Consider the following 16378-nt stretch of genomic DNA (forward strand, 5'->3'; position numbering starts at 1 on the left):
TTTTAGTATTTTGGCTTTTCGTTGTATTAATTTTTGATGAAACTGAGGTTTGTTGGTTTTGCATTAGGCATTTATAACCACATACTGCAACATACATCATCCAAAAAGCACTTCTTTTTTGGCACCAATAAGCTGGTTCAGATCTTAATTCTTTTTGCACCTTCACTTACGACAGTCCAAGTCTGATTCTTTCTCTAAATGAAAAGCGTGGTGTGCTCTGATTTCTGAGTTACTTGATTCACCTGGTCAGACCTGAAGTCAGTGAAGATTTTTTACCTGATCAACAAATCTACACTTTGTCCCAGGACTTTCTGTTCCTGGCAACATCTAAAAGCATTCTACAGCATGTTCTTTATCCAAAATGCATGGGAACAAGTTCTGATTTTCAGTCACTGAGTTAATACTTTCTCTGAGAAGCACTTTCTAGTGTGCAGAGCTTTTTTGGACGCTCCTTGTATAGCTTTTCTTTGTTGTCGAATTTCCTCCCTCATGTTTGTCACAGACTGGCTGAACTAGCCAGAAAGGACTGCTCCAAACAAAGAAATACTCTGTAGGGGCATTTTGGCAGGAATACTTCTCTGAAGAGTCTCCTGAGATATGAGAAAAATGTTTTCTCTTTAATGTGATTCAGTGTTTCTTCTAACAGCTCTGAGTGTCTTAGTGTTCACTTTAAAGTGTTAATATAGATGCTTGCAAAGTTGGAAAAACAGGCTTTGCAGTGTGTTTTGTAGGTTTCTCCCTAGTTCGTTTTGGTTTACGTGGCCTAGATACAGTGATGTACAGTAAATGCATACTTAACAGTTCCTGAACCATAATCTGTGATACTTACTGTTACTGATGAAGCTTTTTAAGCTTATCCTGCAGAGGTATGTTTGGGGTTGGTTGTTTTTTATCTTGATACTGTCTCAAGTGTGTCTCTCTTCCTAATTCATATTCTGAAATTACTGAAATGGATACAAAGAATGATTTTATGTGACTGTGTTCCTCTAGGTGCATATTATTTTTTTTACATAAAATCCCACTGCTGTTTTGGACAGGTCTTGTTCAGAGTTGATAATTATTTATGTAATTTGCTGATTTAATGAGAAAGTCAAGATACTGAATATGAGTTAACTGGAATTACCAGAGTATAATGTGTTCTAAGTAGTAATCTTTGGGTGACGCTGGATTTTGCAGAACTTGGGACAGGGTGGTATGTTACTGGTCCTGCATTCATCCTATTCAAGTTCTTGAAAATAGTGGATAGATGGATGTAAATCTGTCTAACAGATTGATTTACTATAGCCTTTGTAGCTCTTGGGTGCAAGTCAGATTAGTGACAGTTTCTTGAACATCAGATAGCTTTGTAAGTATTTTGATGCACAAGCCTCTGAGCTTTTGAGAGAAATGTCCCTTCATCTCTTTCGTTACAGTTTGGATCAGCTAAGAAGATTGGGGCTTTTGTGAGCAGGGAATTCTAATGTTCAGTCATCCTATTTTTCTTGAGTTTTATTATCTCTTTCTATGAAATAATCTCTCTTCCAAAGCTTCAGAATTAGCTACTGGCAAAGCCTGCATTTCTCAGAGCCACCCATATGTCTTTACAACTAAGTACTATTTTATCATATTGTGACTGTTAACCCTCTAACCATATGCAGCTGTGGAGCTTGATAGCAGGTGACAGCATGGATGAACCAGTTGTGCTTTGTATCATAACTGAAAAAATTTAAAACAAACTTTCAGTCAAAATAAAATGTATTCTCACTATAAATAAGCAAGATTTAAAGAAAGAAACCTAGGAAAGCTAATTTCATTATGTTTTACCTGGGAGAATTTTTGTCCCATATGGAACATTAGCAGGAATCTGACCTGCTTTTTGGATCTCCTCTCCTATTTGAACTGCAGTATTAATCCATCTTGTGTGTGTAACTGTCTAGCAGCAGCATGATTTGTTTAAGCCTGCCTTGAGTGTGCTCATGGTACATTGTTGATAGGGATATAGTGCCTTAGATAGTGATTACAGAATTTCATTTGGGTGATGATAGCACCAGAATTCCTGTTTCTATTCATGTATGGAAGAGAAAAAAGTTGATTGGCTGGGCAGTATTTACAGATGTAATAATAAGCACACTAATTTGGCAGGTTTACTCCAAGGAGTACAGTTAAGACTCTGTGTTGTAAAGGTCTAGACTCTGTTTACACCATTTTATGATGTTACCTGTTTATGTTTTCAAATTGATTTTGGTTTCTTAAGAAAAAGCTAGTTTCGAAAAGAAAATTTTGTAAAGCTTTGCTGTATGTAGGAGCTGTAGTATGAAAGCTGGAGTGTAATTGCTTGTGGTTTTATGGCTTTTTAGGTGCCTGTGGTTCATGCTTGAAGTTTTAATGACAAAGAACGAAAACAATAGCCATGCCTTCATGAAAAAGATGTCAGAAAACATCAAGCTTACCCGAGATGCTCAGTCTCCTGATGAGCCAAAGGCCAATGAAGTAAGAAATGCAGTTGAGATTAGTGCTGGGTGGTGAGCTGAGGGTTTCACAAGCAGGATTTGCAGAAAGTCTGAAAGAACTAGCTCTGACATTTTTATGGTTTTTTAGAGACACTGCTAATTGCAAGCACTGTCTGTGTGTTTCCAATCTCATTCTTACAAAACCTTGCTGACCTCAGCCAGTACATAATACCTACAATTTTTAAAAATATTCCTGTTACTGCCTGCCTTATTTTAACAACTCCTGCCTAGTTTCCTGACATAAGTATCTTCTGCTGTTGGGGGTGGGAAATACTGCATTATACAGCTGCTGTTAAACCCATTTGTTTCTAGCAGAGATGAGAAACCATTTAAGGTGATTTGATTGAGCAAGAGGTTGAATTGTACAGCATAGTCATGTAAAGTATTACTAGTTTTTATAAATAGAATCATATGAAAAATGAGGACTTCTCTGCGTGTTTTAAGACCCAGCAGTATGGTTAATGATATAATTACAAAGTATGTCCTTAGTGGTGGTTATTTAAATGCATAGTTTAAACTTTCTAAAGTACTGCGTTCTTTCTACACTGTAAAAACAGTAATTCCTAAAGCATGCTTTTCTTTTTTTTCTCTAGAAACTTTACACAGTATGTGATGTAGCACTATGTGTAATCAACAGCAAAAGTGCTTTGTGTAATGCAGATTCACCCAAGGACCCTGTATTGCCAACCAAATTTTTTACACAACCTGAAAAGGTAAATTTGTTAATTTTATTTCCAAAGTAGTAAGGAGAAATACATTTTTTTTTTAATACATTTTTTTTTTAATGATTGAGAGCTGGTTATCTCCACAAGATAATGAGTGGGAAAATGCATCTTTTATTATCAGCAATTAATTTTTGTCAGCTCTATGCTGTGCTATCTGTGTATTATGAACACGTGACAGGAATGCTTGTAACAAGGTGAGAGCTAATTGAAATTAATACTGATATGTTAGCATGTATTGCTGAATTATTTCTTTAGTGTGTTTTACAAGTGCATCTGAATATATGAGAATATATATATATTCTGACTGTATATCTGTATTAGAATGCAAATCAGACCAAAAAAGGGAACATTATTGTATGTTACCTGTGGTATGTTTCTGTCTGTCAGTAGCTGTTCAGCTGTTCTGCTGGCTGTACAAGTTGGTCCTCTTATTGCCTAGTAATCACCGTGGCGAGTACAGCTCTGCTGTCAGCAGTGGCACTACTGCTCTCCAAGAGACCAAGTTCTGAAAAGTGTAAAGGGAGCACAAGTAATGCTCTGGACCAGACCTGATGTTTTGGTTGTCCTGGAGAATGTACTGGCTGACATTTTTTCAGTACCTTAGAGTGTTAATTAACACTAACTTTCCAGAGTCTGTTTAAGCAAAATTTAGTTTCCTATTTAATTGTGAAATGGCAGATGCCATGTAACAGTGAGCTGGTGTCTGTGCTAGCTACCTTTTTCAGTTACAGGATTTCAGCCTGTGTAAATTCTAATACTCTGAGTGGCAAAGGTAGCAACTTTCAACTTGTTTAGAGCACCTGCTTTCCTTTGTTAAGATTTCCCATTAAAAATGTGCAAGTGAACAAATAGGGAGAGCAGTTTTGTATCATTTTGAAACAATTCATGTCACAATAGAAGGAAAAATGTTCATCCCAGTTTCAGGTATGGCATACTGTCATTCAGTAATGCTCACTGCAGATCTCCACCAAAATACTAGTTTCACCTATCTTTATTACATTGACTCCTTGGTCAGCAGGTTCCATGGTGTGAAGTATGTGTAACACTTGATAGTTGCATCTAATTTGAGAAGTCAGTTGTATATAAGAAAAAAGGTGAGATTGAGACATCAAACACAAACTAATTTTTACTTTATTTTTTATACAGGATTTCTGCAATGACAGGAATTACATTTCAGAAGAGACAAGGGTTCTTCTTTTGACAGGAAAGGTACTGTATTTTGACAAGTTGCAAGTCTTTGAATATTACTTGTGATTTTTAAAATGTTCTGGACTGTCATGGTTTAAAAATTATATTAAGAGTTCATGTACAGTAATTTTTGACTCTTTTATTTGATGACATATAATTAATTCCTTGAACATACTACCTGATGAGTACACAACACCAAGATTGTTATCTGTACACTGATGTACAGGTTCTTGATTACAGTTTCTTCCATTACTGAAATAAGCTTGGCATAAAGTTATGATGCAAATAGAGAATTGTGATAACACTAGCATTGGAGATCTTAAATTTTCAGTTGTAACATTTTTAATATTGCTGGTAATGCTGTTAAATTCAGCTGCAAATGTCTATGCTCTTTTGAACATCTCATTCTATTTCAGGGAGTCCCTTCCAACTGGAGATACTCTATGATTCTAACATCCTGTATTTGCAAAGCAAAGCACCTCTGGGAGAGGCTTCCCAAAATGTAATGCAGAGTTAGGTTCAATACAACAAACAGTAGGAAATATCACAGAATCATTAAGGTTGGAAAAGACCTCCAACATCAACGATTCCAGCCATTGACCAAATACCACCATAGCAACTAACCACAGCACTAAATGCCATGTTGAGTATTTCTTGAATACTTCCAGTGATGGTGACTCCACCATGTCCCTGGCCAGTCTATTCCAATGCCTAACAGTCCTTCCAGTGAAGACATTCTTCCTGATTTTCAGCCTGAACCTTCCCTGGCACAGCTTGAGGCCATTTCCTCTTTCCTGTCTTTGGCAGCCTGGGAGAAGAGGCCAATCCCCAACTGGCTACAACCTCCATTCAGGCAGTTGTAGAGAATTTTAAACACCCCCAGCTCCCTCAGCTCCTCTTCATAAGACTTTTGCTGCAGACCTTTCCCCAGCTCTGTTGCCCTTCTCTGGACTCACTCCAGCACCTCAATGTCCCTTGCAGTGAGGGACCCAGAATCAGAAACAGAATTCAAGGTGTGGCCTCGCCAGTGCTGAGTAGAGAGAGACAGTCACTGCCCTGGTCCTGCTGGCCATACTATTGCTGACACAGGCCAGGTGCCATTGGCCTTCTTGGCCACCTGGGCACAGCTGGCTCATGTTCAGCAGCTGTTCACCAGCACCCCCAGGTCCCTTTCTGCTGAGCAGCTTTCCAGCCACTCTGCCCCAGTCTGTAGCTCTGCCTGGGGTTGTTGTGACCCAAGTGCAGGACCTGGCAGTGGGCCTTGTTGAACCTCATAGCACTGGCCTTGGCCCATCAGTCTGTCCTGTCCAGATCCCTCTGCAGAGCCTTCTGCCCTCCAGCAGACAGTACTGCCACCCACTTGGTATCATCTATGAATGGACTGAGGGTGCACTGAATCCCCTCCTCTAGATCATCAGTAGAGATACTAAACAGGACTGGCCCTAACACTGCTCCCTTGGGAACACCAATGGTGCCCAGCCACTGCTGGATGTGGCACCCTTCACCACCACTGTCTGGGCCTGACCACCCAGCCACTTCTTAACCCAGTGAAGAGTGCAAATCATGTGCTGCAAGCTTCTCCAAGAGGATGCTTTGGAGACAATATTAAAAACTTCAGTCAAGTCCGGGTAGGCTACATCCACAGCCTTTCCCTCATCCACTAGGTGGGTCATCTGGTCATAAAAGGAGATCAGGTTGGTCAAGGACCCATCTTTCGTAAATCCATGCTGTTTGGGCCTTATCCCCTGGTTGTCCTGTACATGCCATGTGACCTCACTCAATATAACCAACAGATTAGCCATAACCTTCCTGGCCACCAAGGTCAGGCTGACAGCCCTGTAGATCTCCCAGATTCTCCTTCTGGCCTTCTTGTAGATTGGCATTGCAGTGGCCAACCTCCAGTCATCTGGGACCTCTGCAGTTAACCAGGAAAATGATGGAGTGGCTTCGTGAGCTCTTCCACCAGCCCCCCTCAGCACCCTCAGGGGGATCCCATCCAGCCCCATAGACTTGTGAGTGTCTGAGTGGCTTATCAGGCCACTTACTACTTCCTCTGGGATTGCAGCAGATCTGTTCTGCTCCATGTCCCTGTCTATGAGTTCAGGGGCTGGGTAGCCTGAATATAACTGACCTTTCTGTTAAAGAAGAGACAAAGGAAGGCATTAAGTCTTTCAGCTTTTTCCTTGTCCTTGGTTACAGTGTTCCCCTCCATGTCCAGTAAAGCATTGAGGTTTTCCTTGGCCCTCCATTTGTTGTCAGTGTATTCGTAAAAATACTTTTTATTATCTTCCATTGCAGTGGCCAGATTGAGTTTTAAATGAACTGTTATATTTATATATTTATTACATATTTTTAAATTATATTTATATAGTTATATGCTGAAAGGTAGTTTAGAAGTAAACATATCTCTTCGGGGTTCTCTGATAGTTACAACATTTTAGATCTTGCTGTGGCTGATGACTTGACCTATGTGCTCAGGCTGAGTAGGCAACAGGAAGTTTTTTATTTTGTCACTGGAGAGCAGTCAAGGAAGTTTTCGTAGCTGGCACGTCATATTTTTCATGTAATTTTACATTTCCTTAGACGCCAAGTTAACAAATTAAGACATTCTCAAGAAGAAAAAATAATTCCCATGTGTGGAAGCTATGATGGAGCAGGCAGGAGAAAGATATTACAGATGCTGGAAAATATTGGCTAGCAAAAAAAGCAAAAATCTCTGTAGAAGTGGCTTGTTACTGGACAAATGTTCAGTGACTGCATCATCCTAGTGCTATTCTGCACAGCATTTACTTAAACATATTATTCTTTTAATATAATAATTTGTTTGCTCAGTTTACTGAGTAGCTGAGTTTACTGCATGTCCAAAGAAGGAAAACTAAATGAGTGACGGGTCTGGAGGACAAGTCTTATGAGGAGCAGCTGAGGAAAATGGGGTTATCATTCCCCCCAGACATAGTGTTCTAACACAGGGCTCTGGGGGTCCCAGGGCCCATCACTGGGGTTGAAGACAGAGAAAAAGATGGGGTTAAATATTTCTGCTTTGTCGCCTCCTGTTTGTGAGGTGACCAGCCTCATCAAGTAACGGCCCAGTGTTATCTCTGATCCTCCTTTTGCTTTTGACGTATCTTAAAAAGCCCTTTTTGTGACCTTTATAGTGCTGACCAACTTGAACTCTAATCAAGCTTCGGCCACATGAATTTTCTCCCTACAGTGGTGAACACCATTCCTGTAGCCCTGCCATGTTGTCTGTTGTTGCTTCCAAATACTGTATACTTTCCTTTTCTGCTTAAGTTCCAGAAGAAGATCCCAGCTCAGCCAGGCTGGACTTCTGTCTCACTTGCATGACATCTTATTCTTTGTGATTGCCTGCTCCTGTGCTTTTAAGAGATGGTTCGTAAAAAGTGACCAGCGTTCATAGATTGCAGTACTTTCAAAAGTAGATTCCCAGAGCATCCAAAAGTATTACAGCACCTAAAGTCTGCTGTCCCCATATACAGGGCCAAAGTTGTCCATAAGGCCAAGGGCAGTTGATCCAGAAAGATCCTGTAATGTCTTGTAGAATTATTCATTGCTGGTAGTGTCCTGGCTGGGCAGTCAGTAGTAGACTCCCACAACAATATCTGCTTTATTTGCTTTCCCATTCATCCTTACCCAGAGGCTCTCAACTAATATTGCCTAACGTTTTGGCTTTTGTTGAGACTTCTCCAGCTAGTGTGCCTTCAAAGCATGAGAGAGAGAGAGAGAAGGGCAGTTGATGAAGTGCTCTTAAACGACAAGAAGTAAAAGGATTAAACAGTGTTTTTTAAGTAAAGATAAGGTTTGTTGCTCTAAACTGATGGCATTGTGATCAAGACTGTTAATCCAGAAAAAGTATTTTAAAATACTGAAGAAAATATTTGTAAAATTATGTATCTGAAGTTTGCATTTTTTAAGATGTAAACATTTTTTTCTAGCCAAAACCAACCGGTGTATTAGGTACAGTAAACAAACCATTATCTGCAACTGGAAGGAGACCATATATTAGAACTACAGGATCAGAGACTGGAAGCAGTGTAAACTCTGAGTTGAGCTCTTCTGCAGGAAACAGATCAAGGTACGGCAGTTCAAAATACCTTTCATCAGCTCTTTACTTCATGTCTCCACTGTGCTTGCAAGTTTTAGGACAGGAGATGATTTAGGCTGTGTGCTTATGTGTTTGAGGAGTGTCCTTATTTTGTCTGGTTTTAAAAAATGTAGTAGTTCTCAATAGGTAAAATCTCCATACTTGCTTTTTGGTTCAGTTTGTGCAGTTGTTGTTTTGATGTATATTAGGATGTATAAATTAGGATTAATCCTGATTGGAAACAAGAAACTTTTTTGATGTAGATGTAATATTCTGATCTACATAAGATTAAGAATGATAAAAAAAGCTTGTTGAAGCAGGCCAGGGTCTCAGTGGAAAGGTGCACCATATAATTATAATATTCAGTGATTCTTCTAGCAAGCATTATTTGTACATGGATCCAGAGTTTTAAAATTTGTTGTAAATCTGGAGAAACAGTTTACACTTTCAGATTTTAGTATTGTTTAATGTGGTTTGGAATTGATTATGTGACTAAAATAAAGGGTTAAAGAAAGCAGAGAAAGTTAACTCTAGTTGCAAAATTTCATAAGGCCAAAAGAAAGTATAACTGTTGAGAATTTGTTCTGTAAGTGTGCATGATACAAGTTGTAATAATCTTGGCTTTTTTTTTTTTGTTACTTGGTTTTTAAAACTATGAAGATTGGTCATTATTGGTGTTTATTATTCTTCACCACATTTTCCAGTATTGGCTCGTTCTGTCTGGAAAAAGAACACAGCCTATTTTACAGCTCTCGTCTTAAGTTTGCAAAAGGCATTATATGGTGATATGTCTGTGATAAGGGATTTGGCTCAATGACCAGCCAATTCCTTTCAGACCTTTCCCAGTTCTGGGAAAGAAAATAGAAGTGTGGACTCTGCCAAATTCAAATGTTTTAAAACTAATTTAGCCTATTGTGTTGATTCCCCCCCGCCTTCCTTCCCCCCCCCCCCCAATAATTCCAAACATTTTTCTTCTTTTCTGTATATTTTTGTTATATTATGTCTTCCATGATGCTCCCAGGGAACAAAGTTCAGATATATCAGAAACCGGAGTCAGTGAAAATGATGAAAATCCTGTGAGGATTATTTCAGTCACACCAGCAAAGACAGAACCTGTGAAAAACAAGGTATGTCCAGGGATTTTATGGACTGTATGTCTATAATAAACTTGGCATTGGGCCTTTTTTCAGTCCACATCGCTGCGGGTGGTCTCTGAGGAAATGGTAACATCCAGTTTCATTTCATATAGTTCTGTCAGCTCCCTAGCCTAACAGAAGACCCTTTAATTTCAAAACTGCTGTTTATTTTATCCAGAGTAATTTATAGAGCTCATTTGAATGGCCTTCCTCCTTCTTTTTTAAAATTCCAAGGTTACTCCCACCTTTATTCCACATTTTCTAAAATAAGTAACAGTGAGGCTGGGATTTAGAGTGGAAGTTCACGCCTGTAATAGCTTTAATGGAAGTTACTGCCAAGAAAATGTCAAGTGGTCCTATAGCATGAAATAAACATCTAATTTTTTGATTTTTGTCACAACTAAAATCTTAATTAAACTATTAAAAATACATTTTATGGTTCTCCCCTCTTTCATTAAAGAGAGAACACCATGTGTAAATCATAATGATTTTTTAACTTACAAAACATACAATGGCATGAATTTTAACACAGTTGAGTCCTGCCCATGGGATAGATTAAACTCAAACAGCTGTACAGCACACTGGGCTCTGCCCGGCTGGGAAGGACCTGTGGGACCATCCCCAGTGAACAACCAACAGAGCATGAGCTGGCTGTGCGTCTTGGCAGCAGTGAGGGCAGCAAGCTGTGTCCTGAGTAGTCAGCAGATTGAGGGATGTGGTTATTCCAGCCTATTTGGCATTCATTAGGCTATGCCTGGAATACTGTGTCCTCCCCAGTTTCATTCAGATACTGAAAAACTGGAGAGAGCCTTGCAGGAGGCACCAAGACGATAAAGGTGTGGAGAAGTTGTTGTGTGAAGAAAGGTTTGAAGTGCTGGGTTTGTTCAGCTTAGAGAAGAGAAGCCTTGGAGAGGATCATTCAGTCTTTCAGTATCTAAAAGGTATTTATGGAAAAGATGGATGGAAGGAAGTATTCTCAAGGCTGCTTGCTGGAAGGAAAAAAGGCTAGTGGGAGAAGTTGCTTCAGGGGAAATTCTGTTTGGATGCAAGCAGGAAAAAATACTAAAAAAAGAAAAATCTACATTGTGAAGAAATTTAAACACTGGAGCAGGCTGTCCAGCAAAGTGGTGGAATAGCACTGTTCATGGCTTGACTTTTCAAGGCCCTGGATAACCACTGAGGCCCTACTGCCAACAGAAGATTTGACAGAATGATTTTCAAAGATCACTGCCAACCTAGATGATTCTGTGATTCAAAACAGATTTTTGTAATAATGTAGGGATACGTAGATGGTTTAGGCTGTATGATTTTTAAGAAGTTAAATATCTGCTTAATCTCTTTTTATTAGATGAAATCAGAGTAATAAGCAGGTATTTTGTATTTGTATTGTGACATAGAAAAGTTAGGCAAAGCACATAAAAAGTAAATTTTAAAAAAATGCTTTCTAGGTTCTTGAAGTTGAAATTTCAGAGTGGCTATCTGTAAAGTTCATATGAATAGCACGTGTGTCTGCTGTGAAGCTGCTAGAACAGTAGTAAAGATTACAGAGATTGCCTGACTCATTTGAACACATAAGAAATAGTAGTAGAGTATTTAACAAAATAAGTCCCTGGTTCAGATACAGCACTTAGTATAGTGACATTGATTTGTTTGAAATTACTAAGTCGTCCCAGCCATGCTTCTTCAGTATCCTTTTCTCTACCCCTTCTCCCAGCTGCTTTGGAAGTCAGTGATCAAATGAAGGCTTAGCATCCAATTGCTTCCTCTTTGATTCCATATGAGTACTGCTCTGTGTAGAGAAGTACATTGCTGACCCTTTCTGTTTCACATATACAGACACCTCTTCATGATATTTAATCACTTCTTTACCTTGTTCAGTGTATTGAGAAAAACATGCATGTAGGCCATACCTATTTAGACATGACAAAGAATTAAAAAAACCAGCAAGTTTCATCTTTGGTGTGGTCTTACTTCTTTATTCCCTACAAGCCTTGGGTTTTTCTTTACTGGCACTTATGACTTTGATAAACAGCACCTTCACTGAATGTTGGTCTCAAGATTTGCATGTATGGAAGTAAATAGTAAATATTGCTGTATAGGAATAGTTCTTCTGCTCCTCTCCTGTCATTTGACAAAGAGACAGTAAAAGGAGCTTGTCCAGAAAAACCATCATGGGAGGAGCTGAAATAATTAGTCTTACTGTAATCTCTGTCCCACACAACTAAAAGATACATTGGGTGCAGATATTAACATTACACACAATGTAGAAAATATTTTTGCAAGGATAAGGTCCAAAATCCCATTTAGTAAAACTTATTACTAGGTTTAAGACCACGTGATGTGTTTTCGTAACAATACTTAGAGTTTTAAAAACTTGTATTTCTCTTGAAGGAAGGTAACCGTTTTGAGTTTGCCTTTGAGAATCTTTTTTTCTTCACATTCATGATTTTTATTTTCTAGGAGATTAATTCTGATCAAACTACACAAGGAAATAGCACTGAACGTGGGAAAAAAAGAACAGCAACAGCATCTGGAACTGAGAATATTCATCAAAAAACAGAAGAAAAAAGTGTAGAAGAAACAGGCCCATCGCTGGCAGCAAAAACCAGAAGAGGGCGACCAACCAAACCGGAACCTCAGGGTACCACTGCAAAAAACGAGGAAACAAATAAACCACCTGTCAGGGGAAGGAAGAGGGCAGCAGCCAATCAAGAAAGTCCAGGGAGTTTAGAGGCAGGTAATGCCAAAGCAGCAAAACAGCAAGACACAGCAAAAAAGCCAGCAGCAGCACAGAGACAAATTGATCTACAGAGGTAAAAATAAATAAATAAATAATAAAATATGGGGGGGGAGGGCAGTGGTCCTTTCCTGTCTAAAGTCAGACCCTGAATTTGCAATTACAACAGATCTAGCATAGTTAGGGGCACAACTAAACCACAGTGGATGCCATGGTCCACCATATGTTGCATTGAGTTCTATTTTTCAAAGTGAATACCTGGGCAGCTGGTGTTGGAGAAATGAATTTGTTTGGTCAGAACAGGATAAACTTTATCTGTTTTCGCCAAATGTTACTTTATGTCTGTTGCATCTTCATTTTCCTTCCTGGCATTGCTGTGTAAAAGAGCTAAGAGTTGAGGGTGTTTCAGTGCATCCATTAATCCCAGGCACACAGGCATTTGGGTTCTCTGCTGTGCTTCACTTCACTGATAGCAAAGGCTTGAAAACTGACTATCTTTAATTAAGAGGAAAAATTGTAATTCTGACTGTTTTCTGTTACTTTGGGTCTGTGTTTGTTTTAATATTAGCAGTACTGTAATCTATTTTAACTGAAAAATAACATTTGGAACTTCGTAAACTACAGAACAGCTTTTGGATGATAATCCGGGCTACTTTAGTGTTTAAACGTGTTGACTTGGTTTGCAATATAAGCAATTCATAATGTGCATAAACACGAGAGGTCTGTTTTGCTGGAACTGGTACTTAATTAATGCAAAAGTGTCCAAAGTGGTAGAGCAATAAGGTCTGCAGACCAGTGTGCTCTAAGGAATCACGAATTAATCTAAAGGAAGAAAGAATCATTGGGATAGTTTTTTCTGGAGATTTGTAAGCTGAAGATCTTGCAAAGAACTTTGAACAAAAATAGTTACCTTTTCTTCTCAGAGCAAGGTTTATACACCAGTAAAATGTTCTGTCTGTTAAGAGTGTAATATTTGTGTACTGCTTTGCAATGCTTGTTTAAGTCTTCAGAACAAATTGCACTATCCATATCCTTTAATAAGCTACTGTATCAGATAGTATCTTTAAAATATGTAATATCTCAGTGTTTCTTGGACAAAATACCAAAACATTGTTAACGTTTTTCAGAAGCCAGGTGCTTGGAAGTGATGGAGATTCACTGTTGGAGATAGACTCAAGTTCAGAATACTCTCAGAATGCAATGGATCTTTTTAAGGCCTGTGGGAGCAGCCAGGAAGATACTGAGGATACAGAGATAGCAGAGGGAGGCTTCCTTCAGGTGTAGCAGGCATCTTATATAGGACAATTCTTTTTTTTACTTCTTTATTGTAGTTTATACAGTAAGGAATCAAAGAAATTTGTGTGTAAAAAACACTGTGTCTGATAGGTTTTTTGCTTCTAAGTAGACATGTACAAGTTACTGTAAGTACTTGGAAAATATTTGAAGTAATGCCTATTCTAAAGTAAAATGGGCTGTTTTTATAAACCTGAGTAATTACAGTGAACTAGATCAAGTTACTGTTCTTAATCTCTGATTCCAGTGAAAGCAGGGGATAACTGTTTATATTTATGCTGAAAAAACATTACTCAGTTATGGAATTATGAAATGCACAATTCAAGTTGTGTTACTTTCAAGTTTTTCAGGAAGTTGTGCTATACAGTAAGGAAATTCAGTTGTATTCAATTAATTATGTAATTGTTGAGAAGATATGAGATGGAGTTGGAAAAATCACAGTATAAAGAGTGTAAAAGCTGAAATGTAAGGAATATTTGATAGGATTTTGATTCAGAATCACTTGGAATTTCCATGTCCTTATGATTAACTTTCATTTCCTTTTCTCCCCCCATAAAGGTAAAAAGAAAACTTGCTCGAAAAGGGAGGAAATGATGGCCAAATAAAGGCATGCTCCAAGCTTCTGCAAAAACTAGGATTCAGAAATTTCCTGTACAGGAACTGAAATTACTTCAAAACACACAGCTTTCAGCTCTGAAACCAGAAGGAAAACTATGCTTCCCTTTCACATGAAATTAATCCTTCTCAATGGAAATGTAAAGCAGAAACTCTTGAGAAAGAGGCTAAAAGCATCTGTACTTATTTCCCCAGAGACTTTTTTTATGAAAAGTCAATAATTAAGCAAATTGCTTAACACTTGGTTCCAGTTCCTGCATTCTGGAGTTTAAAAGTGTATTTACACCATTAACTTTCATGCTGCATTTTTTTTTAAAGAAAGTCAGAGAAGGTCCTTACACTGACATTGAAAATTCATGATCCTAGAGCCAGGTATTCCCATGTTTCACAGAAAAGGTAGAAGTCTACTGAATGGATTTTAAACAAGACTAGAGGAAAAAAAAAAACACAAAAAAATTTTTTTGCTTTACTTTTGGAGACTGTTTTATGTATAATTCTTTCTGCCTGCCTACTTTTCTGCAAAAATAAGATGTACAGATTTCAGTTCCCTGCTATGAAAAGTCATGTGGTGGCAATTTTATAAATGTTGCTTTCTGATTTTTATCAGAGTGGGAAAGTAATCACTTAAAATTATTATTAATTTGCAAGTAGACATTTCATTTTTTAATTTTCCCTCCATTTTAGTTTAATATAATTTGCAATAAATGTACATATTGATGTTTGTTTTATAAAAACATATATCACTTTTAAGTGTTTTTACTCCTGCGGTTCTGTTGGAATATTCTAAATTTTAAAGGAGTAAAGACAGTCCAGCATTTGATTTTATAATGTTTGTCACCAGATTTTTATTATTGATGTAAAGAAAAAAAAATCAGTTTTTAAAAATAGTTGGACTTTGGCAGCTTTGTAAGGAAAGTTGGAAATGTTTAGGATTGCTCTCAATTTTAAGCATTGTGCTGATTGGAAGTAAGTCTGTTTTGCATTTTGTCTTCCTGTCCAGGCTCATTTTTTAATGTTTATTTTAGAAGATTGTTGCATCAATATTATGTTTCCTGGCATTGTTCAGCATAGATACAGTGTACACTTTTATGTACACATGATCATATTTAAGTTTGTTGCATAAAATAAACGCTTCTAGGTGTCATGTGGTGGTCCTTTTTTTGATTTTTTTTTTTTTCTTTCTTTCACAGAATACTAATTGCTATATCTGTATATGGGCTTGGACGTTCACAGAAGTATTGTACAGAGCGAAGGAGTTGTAATGCAGACAGTAACGTAGTTTAAAAGTTAAGTTTTTTTGGTAAAGTTACAGTGCTTTATCTTGTGAAGGGGGTTGGGTTGGTCTGCAGAGTGACAGTGAAGAGTTTGCTTTGTTTCCCACTGCCTCAGTTCCCTATTTCTCTTCTGCAAATTTTGAAATCCCTTGATTCATATAGAAGAGCTGGATACTGGTGGCATTAGTTAAGGATTGCTTGTGCTCCTGAAATGGGTAGGGTGCGGTTGTGTGCTCTTAAACATGAGTTAAGTCTCTCTTAGCAAGTGTACAGCTGATGTTATTTTTCTTCTGTGCATAAAGCAGTCTGTGCAGCTCCCCTTCTAAAGCAACCTGCAGTGCTTTGACCTGAAGGATTTGAAATGCTTTTGACAGAGGGAGACTGGGAGTTTTTAAAATCATTTAATTACGCATCTATCAGGGGTTTGATTTCTAAAACTGAAATAATTTCACAAGGTGGATTTATGGTGGATTTATGGTTTCTTTTTGGTGCTCTGGTCAAATACTTCCCTCTCACAAAAGTTAGAGTATTTTGGTTTAAACTAATTTTAAAGTGTTTTAGTGCTACCTGAAAAAGATACTTGCTTTTAGAAATGAGTTCTGGTACCTAGTGGTGTGCCTTTAACAGTGATCTGAAATCTGAACTTGACAAATCTTGCAAGCAATTCAGATTTGTTTCCAAAAGCTTTGCTTTTTTTGAAGTGGATAATTATTGGATTTTTTTCCTTTTTACCTCTTTTGGTCAGTTTTTAATTAATTACAATGTCAAATTACTCAAGGAATCATCACAGAATAGTTTAGGTTAGACGGGGTTTCTGGA

At 38.0% G+C, this 16378-nt stretch overlaps 1 protein-coding gene across 2 annotated transcripts in view; it reads left to right on the plus strand.

The window, feature by feature from the left end:
* Nucleotides 1–15429, plus strand: part of PDS5A (PDS5 cohesin associated factor A) — an 80239-nt gene extending 64810 nt beyond the window's left edge. The window contains exons 27-33 of one of the 2 annotated variants that reach the window (XM_069014244.1): nt 2337–2469; nt 3083–3202; nt 4361–4423; nt 8356–8495; nt 9526–9631; nt 12101–12453; nt 14229–15429. In XM_069014244.1, coding sequence (XP_068870345.1) covers nt 2337–2469; nt 3083–3202; nt 4361–4423; nt 8356–8495; nt 9526–9631; nt 12101–12453; nt 14229–14232 — 919 coding nt within the window. In that variant the 3' untranslated portion in view covers nt 14233–15429. The other variant, XM_069014246.1, reaches the window with a different exon arrangement.
* The last annotated feature ends 949 nt before the right edge of the window (nt 15430–16378 follow it).

Source organism: Aphelocoma coerulescens, chromosome 4, assembly GCF_041296385.1.
Source record: "Aphelocoma coerulescens isolate FSJ_1873_10779 chromosome 4, UR_Acoe_1.0, whole genome shotgun sequence".
In the NCBI taxonomy this organism is placed as follows: domain Eukaryota; kingdom Metazoa; phylum Chordata; class Aves; order Passeriformes; family Corvidae; genus Aphelocoma; species Aphelocoma coerulescens.